The 9,993-nt window shown below is 39.1% G+C and overlaps 1 protein-coding gene across 1 annotated transcript; it reads left to right on the plus strand.

Annotated features, from left to right (window-relative positions):
* Positions 1–8,938: 8,938 nt before the first annotated feature.
* On the plus strand, positions 8,939–9,654 carry LOC120293207 (uncharacterized protein PHLOEM PROTEIN 2-LIKE A4-like). Its single transcript, XM_039312172.1, has 2 exons — positions 8,939–9,053; positions 9,184–9,654. The coding sequence occupies exons 1-2, from the start codon at positions 8,974–8,976 to the stop codon at positions 9,557–9,559; spliced, it is 456 nt and encodes a 151-aa protein (XP_039168106.1). The 5' UTR covers positions 8,939–8,973; the 3' UTR covers positions 9,560–9,654.
* The last annotated feature ends 339 nt before the right edge of the window (positions 9,655–9,993 follow it).

Genomic DNA, 9,993 nt, shown 5'->3' on the forward strand with positions numbered 1-9,993 from the left:
CGTGCTATTTAGTAATTGTGCTAAATATTAAGTATACAAGAGTAAGAGCTACAGTTGTCCTGATAGTGATATCTATCTTTTAAAGGATAAGTGCTAGTCATTTGTAACTTTCTAAGCAAATTAGTAGTAGAATCCAACTCACATTGTGGCTGTTAGTTTGAAGAGAGGACATAGGCTTCTGGATAAAGTCGAACAACTATAATTCTTTGTGCGATACTGTTTTCATCTATTAACTCTTATTTGCACACATTTGCTTTACGGCTTTACTAAACATCACGTTGACCTGATTTTTACTTAGCGATTAGCTAATTTCCATGGAAGATCGTCGAAATTTCTAAAACAGCCTATTCACCCCTCCCACTAGGTTATATTGTTAGCCGCTGGCACTTTTTTCCTTTCATTTTTAACATCACAAATTTGCCATCTTTTACACAAAACATTCAATTTTTTCTTACATATATATTGATAAAAATATTTAAGGCCAGTTGTCAAGCCCTGAACCCCGAGCATGTGAACATCCCTCGATGGTTGACTGAAATGCGACGTCCCAGACATGTCGCCGACCCATTTTTTTTTCTTTCGATTAAGCACATGCGGAAGTGAATTAAATACAACACCCAGTCAACAAACAAACACAGGGATAGCAAAAACCAGGAACAATTTCCTTAACAACTTTTGACCCTAGGAAGTCTATTAATTGCAAGCCTCTCAGTGGCCACTTCCTATCGACTCTCTCAACAACCTTCAGAGATTAGGGTCACCCTAAACTTTGCTAACGACAAGGCCAGCCAAAAGGTGTCGTATCTCGTGAACACCACATCTGCACTCAGCAGATCTCCACGCTACGGCCTTGAAAAATGTTAGCCCACGACGAGGTGAGATAAAATCTCAGCGAGTCTACACCCTAAACCCCGATTAGGATGAGAATTCACTCAGAGGTATCCTAAACATGCACCATAAATGACTTACCTCACCTTAGCACCTCCTTGCACATTAGCTTAACACATATGCACTTATAAATGCAGCATGCGTAATTCAATAACTGGAACACATTGATTCATTCTCAAACAATTACAGGGGTCCTGATTATAAGGCCAAACCGTTATGACACGTCCCATTCCGTGCTACACAATTTTGTTCCATAATCAGGCACGGCTATCTCAATCACTCAAGCATGTTCCGGTTATTACGGCTCATCGGCCACGGCCAACTCCCTATTCAGCGGTCATCCGGCACAACCGGGCGTCGTCCCACTCCATCGGGCATGGCAACATTTAGAACCCCTGCCTAAACGGCATTCCCGAAGGAGCATCGGCCCAGCTCCACTGTGACTAGCATCCAGATCCTTGCCGGGCATCCGATAAAATCGGGCATCGTGCCCAAACTCCCGCTGGGTGACGGGTTCCGATAGTGACCACACACACATCCATACTTGAACATCGTGCTTTGCACTCAAATACTTTCATTTCAAATAATGGATTTAACCAATTTTCTTCGTATTAAAAATCATCCCAGTAAAATAATCGTGCGTGGTCACGCATTTAAATCGAACCAATAAGCATGGTACACTATCATTTCAAAATTCCATGATTTCATATACTATATAAAATTTTGGTGACAAAACCAACACCCGGTATTTTTCTATTTAAATACCAAATCAAATTTTGTAATAATAATTCACAGCGATCACCAAGCACTCAATTGCATAAATAAACAGTCAATTTCACATATAAATTCAACCAGAAGAACAAGCGTGAAATTCGAAGAAACAGCTAATCCATCACAATTTATGCTAATTATAATTAATTAAATAAATTGCAATTAAATAAATAAATTACAATTAATTAAACTGAACCATTAAATTAACCTGACCATGCAGGCACATCATCCACCAAATCAACTCTTAGCTTCCATCATATAGCCAAAACACCAAAATCTCCTTTTAAAATAAACTTAGCAACTCTTTTTTTCCAAACCTTCCGAAATAAATTAAACGGGGTCCCATATTTGAAATTAACCCGCCAAACTTTGTATGCATCTAGATTGAAACCTCACGGTTTTATTGAGCCCATAAAACTTGGCATCCAAACCCGACACCATATTTCTTTTCTAATTTCTTTTCCAACCATCCTATTTTGAAAACAAACCTTAGTAACCCCTCTTTTTTTTTTTTTTGTTTTGTTCTAAATATATAGAAATAAATTCGTAGGTACTCACGTACTCAAAATTAATCCGTCAAACTTTGCATGCACTTAGTTTAAAACCTCATTGTTTTATTGAGCAAATAAGTTTTGGTGTCCGACCCGACACCTAATTGTTTTTCTAATTAAAAGCCCATAAGGCCATCTTTTGCAATAACAATAAACAACCACCATAGCACAACCATTCACATATGATCAAGAATAAGCTCTAAGCATGCTAAAATTCAACCACATTACCAAATATACACTATCTAGCAAGCTAGATACCAAGAATAACCACAAAACTACAATCGGCCATAACCGGCAAAAACCGTCCACTTGCGTGTCTTAAGGATTAATTTTAGAAACCTAACCACACAATTCGGAAAATTCTAAAATTTGAATATGTTATAAAGACACATAAAAAAAAAAAAAAAAATCATGCAGACACCTTGACCCAAATATTTCTAGAATAAGAGCAGTAAATCACTCAAACCATTATAAAAACTGTGCTCATGTCCAGAAATTCTGTTTTTTAAAATCAGTTTGGTTCGAGATCCAAAACTTGTCCGTTTGATCTGAAATTTTATTATGTTAAACTAAAAGATGTGACGAACAACTTTCATCAAGAAACTCTTTCAAAAATCGAACCCTAAGAGTTGATAAAAATCCTTTGAACACCAAAAGGTCACTGTTTCCAGCATAGTCCGAGACTCTATTTTGCAAATGACGAAACTGAAGATGTTTAGAATATTTTTCAAGAATGAAACAATCCAAAATCGTAGCACATTTTTCATCACGAAAATGGCAAGCGGTGAGTGTCCAGTAAACCAACTATGCAAATTAAGCTAATCCAGCTTACACTAATCTAACCAGCTAATTAACACTAATCTAACTAAGCTGGTTAACACTAATCTAACTCCCTAAGCATAAGTAACAACCTAATCAAGGGTTAGGGAGTTAACTCACCGGAATTCGACAGCGGCGACCTCACGGCGATGGCGACGTGAAGGCGGTGAAGACCCAAGCCTACCGCGTCTCCAGCAGAGGCTTGGTGGAGGCGGGGTTGGCTCTACAAGCCACGGCCAAGGCTGGACTTGGTTCTGCTTCTGTGGTTGCTGCTGGTCTCGGTTTGGGGCTGAGCTTGCTGCGAAGTTGGTGGCCAGTGGTGCTGGAGTTGCGGCGTGTGGTGGTGGGGCTGCTGGACACGGTGATGGGGGAGCTGCGGCTGTGTTGATGTTGGTGGGGGCTGAGGTTGAAGGGGAGGGCTGCTGCTGGAGTTGGCGTGGAAGATGGTGTTGTTGTGCGATTGCTGGTGGGTGGGGATGGCGCTGATGTGGGCGGGATGATGCGGTGGAAATGGGTTGAAGGAAATGGAATGAAGTTGGCGTGTGAAGAACTTGTGAGGGAAAAATGGAAGGAAGAACGGGGGGGAATACGTGAGAAGGGAGGATTGTAAGGAGGAAGAAAAAGAGAGGGATGAGCAGAAGGGTGGCTGAACGTGCGTGAATTGGGGGGGGTGGGGGCGCTAAATCTTGGAGAGAGGCCAATTAGTCGAGGAAAATATCCAATGTAATCATAACTTAAGCCCCCAAAGTTTTCATGCCTTAATGTCAAGGGACCACCCACCCAATCACAAATTAACCTTCAAATCTCACAAATTAAATCATTTTGGCAGCCATTTAATCCCTTTTCTTCAGCCATATGAATTTTAATTTATTTTCCAATTTATCCAAAAACCGATTTTTCCGTAAAATTCGGACTCGATGAAAATTCTCCAAAAGATGAGACGACGTCCTATAAATGAATCGTGACACGCTCAAACGTTCGAATCCCAAAACCAAATTCAATTTCGTGGTTAAAATCAACCAGACGCGATTTTAGTACAACCCAACCTACTGGGTAGCTTTTAGGGATTTTAATGCGTTTGACTTGGGTCGATAATTTTCGATCCACGTTTGTGCATCTCTGACTTGTAGGCCACTCTCGGTTGTTGTAAAAATCTCAAGGTTTCAATTATGGGCATCGAGTATAAAATCGATAAAAACCGGGTTAGTGCCGTTCGACGTGAATTTCGTAATCATGCGGAACCACCCGCAATTCAATTACGTGATTCCGTCAAATCGACCTATATCCGATCACATTTCAATTATAACGGTGTCATATTGACCATTGCCGATTATTATGGTCGAGTAGTTGATTTCCGATCGAATTCTCGAGTCTGCCGTGTTTATATCCCTTGACGGCTTCACCTAATAGATTAGTTAACTCGTGAGTAGCTAGCTCAGAGTAAAGTGACCATAGGCATGTCGACGAAATGTCCATTTCGTATTATCGGGACGGGATCGAATTTCATAACGTCACATTAGTCTCAATTTTTCCGTAATTTCTTCTAAAAATTAAAATATTATCCTCGTTTGTGAGTAGTTAGATACAAAACGAAATGTATTAACAAAAAGACCCTTAGTTGATACATAAATTTTTCAAGGCAGAGGCTTAAAGTTAACCAGTATCACACCCAAAACCAACAAGAATGGGGAATGGCATAACCGTCCCTCCACCCAAAGATTACAAATAGAAACCAACCTATTATCAAAATATATATCTTCACCTATTTATAAATATATATACTACATCTCCAACTAACGACTAAATCCAACCAACATGACTTAGTCATATATAGCTCAGAAATATACAACTAACTAAGTTCATATCCAGAAATCCCTCAACCAATATGCCCCGGCTATAGGTAAGCATGGCTCTAGGGTAAAACTTGGAACCAAAGAATCGGACAAGTGGGAACTTATCTGATTCCAAGTTCTAAGGTATGTAGGGTAGGTTCCAAGTTGCAAAAAGTGTGAAATCTATTTCGACAGATAGGTTCTAGGTAGGTGGACTTTGGAACCTGAAACAAATTTTTGTTTTTTTTTCTTGATCCAGCTGGTTGAAGTTTGGATATAGTGCAATTGCAAACATTTTTAAAACAAATCAACTAATATCCACAATTTTTTGGCTAAGATGCGTAAAATCGCAAGAGGTGAAGTCAACTGTAGACCTTCCCAGGCAGATGTTGTATTGACTATTATGTGGAGGCTTCTTATCTCCATTTTATCACATTATTACTTCAATTTGTAATGTTGAGGGATGTCCCAAAGTTTCTATACTTCATCTAATTAATGATATGTACACCTTTACCCAAAAAAAAAAACCTTGATAATCCTATAGTCGATAATTTTCCTTAAATATTCCTAAGTTACGGTCTTCTAAGATTACTCAATGACCGAAATTTTTATTTTTTTCTTAATCTGACGACTTTGGATTCTACGGGAGCAGTTCTATATTTTCACGCGGCGGACTATAGAAATTCCCCTAACGACACATTCGAGGTCACAAGCAAGCTAGTCACTCAAAAACACAATGACGTCTCAAAAAGTAAAAGAGATGGCCAAAAGCTTGACTGGATAAGATAAATTTTCTTGATACCCACGAAACCCAATTTGATCGATATGTGGTTTTATTTTCATGCAAATATTTAGGTATCGAATCCAGTGAACGGGGATGATAAAGAGTGATTCCGTGTTATGCTTTTCTTCTCCCGATGATCATGTGATCATTCTTTAGTATGTGCATTAGCCCTTGCTTCCACCTGAAGAATGTAGAAAAGAACCTGGAAGTGTTGTAATATTGGTTCATATCATCAACGCAGGTGGCAAATCTTCTTCATTTAGAGTAATCGGGATGGGCCAGCTCATTCAAATATATTGGAAGGAGACATCATATCTCTCTTTTCCTTTGTCCTTTTCTTTTCCGGAAGGCAAAGGCAAAAAATAATGTAAAGAATCATGCGCAAAAGAGCAAACCGAAGACAGATTTCATCTCTGTTCTCCTTTTGCTTTTCTAAAATAGACCATGAAACGTACAAATGACAGATACGAAGCGGACAACATGGTTTTAGATTGAGGAAAGCGAGAATGGTAGCATTGTCGTAATTAGATTATTGAGGAAATTAAAAAAGAAGGTACGAGATAATAAGTATTATAGTAGGCTATGAATTCTCTCAATCAATGAAGTAAATCAACTTAACCTGCAACCAAAATGGTCGCTCTGAGGAAAAAAAAGTGTATAAATTATGGGGATTTTAACATGGGACACAACTCAGAATTCTTATTGACTGTTAAAGTAAGTTATGAATCCTTTGGAATAAGAGATTAAAATCGATTTAACCTTACGATCAATGGCAGGTGCTCTATGGGAAAAACTGGCTATAATGTGACAAACACTTTCCGCAAGTTCACCTTATATACGAAAGGGTTAATTTTGCTAAGACTAGTGTAGCTTATAAAGTTTTTGTTAAATGTAATTTGATTTGTCTAGCAGAGCACTCAATCATGCGATATGATGTTTGCATGGGGAAAATGAAATCACCACAAAATATTCTAAACCTCTTGCGATCGGCAATTCTTTGTGTGTCATGAGATAAGTACTAGATTCTCCATTTGAACCAATAGTCACAAGTTATTTTAAACCTCTCGCGATTGGCAATTCCTTAAGTGTCATGTTAGATAAGTAGATTCTTTGTTGGGACCAATTGCTACAAGTTATTCTAAACCTCTCATGATCAGCAATTCCTTAAGCGTCATGTGAGATATGTACTAGATTCACCATTGGAGCTAATCACCACAAATTATTCTAAACCTCTCACAATCGGTAATTCATTGTGTGTCACATGAGATAAGTACTACATTCTTTGTTGGGCCTTGCCACAAGCTACTCTAAACCTCTCGGGATATGCAATTCCTTGTGTGTTAGATGAAATAAGTACTAGATTTTCCATTAAAGCCAATCGCCACAAATTATTCTAAACCTCTCATGATCGGCAATTTTTTGTGTCATATGAGTTAAGTATTCTCCATTGGAGCCATTCATCACAAGTTATTCTAAACCTCTCGTGATCAGTAGTTCCTTGTGTGTCTTATGAGATAAGTACAAGATTCTCTATTGTGGACATTCTTCAAAAGTTATTCTAAAGCTCTCATGATCGACAATTTCTTGTGAAAAGAATAATTATGCGAGGAATAATCCAAATTCCAAAGTTAGATAGTGAAATGAGGTAGCGTACACGTGTTAAATTGACGATGTCCTCTTACGCAATGGTTGATTGAAATTGGAGCTAAGAGAAAATGGCTCTAGACTCAAAACCCATGATGAGAGATATCCGATGCAAAAGGTGAAATTGTTACTTGTGGAGAAAGAAAACATATAGATACGACATTGAAATTACATATTTATTTGAGGTTGGTACTTTCCACAAATTCACCTTAAAGGGTTAATTTTGCTAAGATTAGTATAACTTATAAAGTTATTGTTAAATGTAATTGGACTTTTCTAGTAGAGCACTCAATCATGCGATATGACGTTTGCATCGGGAAAATGAAATCACCATAAGTTATTTCAAACCTCTAGCAATTGGCAATTCCTTGTGTGTCATGAGATAAGTACTAGATTCTCCATTGGGACCAATAGTCATAAGTTATTTTAAATCTCTCACTATTGGCAATTCCTTAAGTGTCATGTTAGATAAGTAGATTCTTTGTTGGGACCAATCACCACAAGTTATTCTAAACCTCTCACGATTGGCGATTCCTTGAGTGTCATTTGAGATACATACTAGATTCTGCATTGAGGCTAACCGCCACAAGTTATTCTAAAGCTCTCATGATTGGCAATTTCTTGTGTGTCATATGAGATAAGTACTAGATTCTTCGTTCGGGCCATTCACCACAAGCTATTCTAAACCTCTTGGGATCTGCAATTCATTGTGTCTCATATGAGATTAGTACTGGCCATTCGTCACAAGTTATTCTAAATCTCTCATGATCGACAATTCCTTGTGTGTTGTAGATTATCCATTGGAACCATTTACCATAACTTATTCTAATCCTCTCACAATCGGTAATTCATTGTGTGTCATACGAGATAAGTACAAAATACTCTATCAGGGACATTCTTCATAGATTATTCTAAACCTTCACGATCGGTAATTTCTTGTGAGAAGAATAATTAGACAAGCAAAAATCCAAACTCCAAGGTTAGATGGTGAAATGAGATAGCGTATGTGTTAAATTGACGATGTTCTCTTGCGCAATGGTTGATTGAAATTGGAGCTAAGAGAAAATGGCTCTAGACTCAAAACCCATGTTGAGAGATATCCGATGTAAAAGGTGAAATTGCCACTTGTGGACAAGGAAATCATATACATAAGATATTGAAATTACATATTTATTCGAGGTTGACGTATGCATAAAATAACTGGTCATACGTTCTTATTAAGCGTTTGAATGTGCCTCACATTTTTCCCGAGGGAAAAAGAGCGCTCCCGTTAACATAGATCTTGATAATTCCGGACGAAGTTGACATTTCTACTCTCAAGCATGCGCTTTAATATAAGATTTTCATCCATTCAGGACGCATTTATCGATCCATAGCAAAAAAGCATAGGTACTGAAAGAAGATATATGGCCGAGGAAAGAGTGGAGAGGCCTTCCCTCATTTCTCTAGCCTTCGTGAGACAAGCAACAGCGCCAGCCAACGCTGCCTCCATTGACCTCAAGGTTTGGCGTCAGGGAGTCTACAAAGGACTGCTCTTCGAGGACAACACAAAGGCAAAGACCCAGATAATTTCCTTCCGCTTTCTCTAACTGATTGATTGTGCATCTTCTTCTGATATTTATTCTTGAGAATGGATTGTCTGCAGAAGTTCTGGGTCGACGAGAAGCTCCAAAAGAACTGCTTGATGGTGCTTCCCAGGGCAATGGACATCGAGGGGGGCGATAGAGACATCACCTGGCGGTGGACTCAAAATGAAGAAAAATGGTATATCTCCGTACTTCACTAACTTTCTAGTTCACGCACACCGTTCATCGGTCGCCTTCAGAGAATTTGCCTAAAAGCCAGCCTCCTGTGCGTTCGAGCAATACTAATTGCTGACCTTCTCGTGGTTCAGTTTTGGCGGCCACGCAGGCATAGCCGTCCCTGAGCTGTTGAAGCTTTCCTGGCTAGCTATTAATGGAAGCTTCAATACAAATGCTCTATCTCCAAAGACGACCTATGAAGCCGCATTCGTGGTTAAGCTCAGGGAAATCTGCAACACGTGGCCGCTCCCCGTGAACTCCGAACTCTATTTACCTGACGGAAAGCTGGTTAATAGCGCGGAGAGTCTTGCGAAGAAGCCGATAGAGAAATGGATCAAGCTTCGTGTTGGCAAGTTCGTGACGCACCCAAAGAACGTGGGGAAGATAAGATTTGTCCTCCACGAGAGAAGCCAGATTTATAAATCAGGCCTCGTCCTCAGGGGCCTTCTTCTTCATCCGAAGGATTAAGCATCAAGTGCCGGATTGCACAGTGCCAGGACTTTGACGGCTAAGTTTGTTGAGTGAGTAAAGTTTACTATATGTATCCACATTTTATTGATTTATCTTATGCGTTTGATTATCGTTCATCCTACTCCCTGCTCTTGAGTTTCTCGCGTTGTTCTTTCATTCCGCCTGCAAATGAGAAAGCGTGTTCAAAATCTGTTATATCCTCCCGCTGGCATTGGAAATATTTGGTAGTTATCGTTGGCCCATGGGATTCATGTTCACCCCATGACTGTTATACAAACAAGGTCATCAAGCCCGATTGTCTTTCTTACGGAATTTTTAAAATTCCAAGCTATAGAAGTCAAAAATGGAACCTCAATAACTTAACAGCCTCACACGTTGATTACGAGATGATACTGTAGGGTTGATAAATCGTGTGAACTGAGCCTACCTGA

The sequence above is a fragment of the Eucalyptus grandis genome, chromosome 5 (assembly GCF_016545825.1).
Source record: "Eucalyptus grandis isolate ANBG69807.140 chromosome 5, ASM1654582v1, whole genome shotgun sequence".
In the NCBI taxonomy this organism is placed as follows: Eukaryota; Viridiplantae; Streptophyta; class Magnoliopsida; order Myrtales; family Myrtaceae; genus Eucalyptus; species Eucalyptus grandis.

Bases quoted from the DNA above. Each gene is read 5' to 3' on its own strand.
- LOC120293207 (XM_039312172.1), top strand. From the start codon at position 8,974: ATGGTGCTTCCCAGGGCAATGGACATCGAGGGGGGCGATAGAGACATC. The intron at 9,054-9,183 runs GTATATCTCCGT...CTCGTGGTTCAG, and splicing joins ACTCAAAATGAAGAAAAATG to TTTTGGCGGCCACGCAGGCA.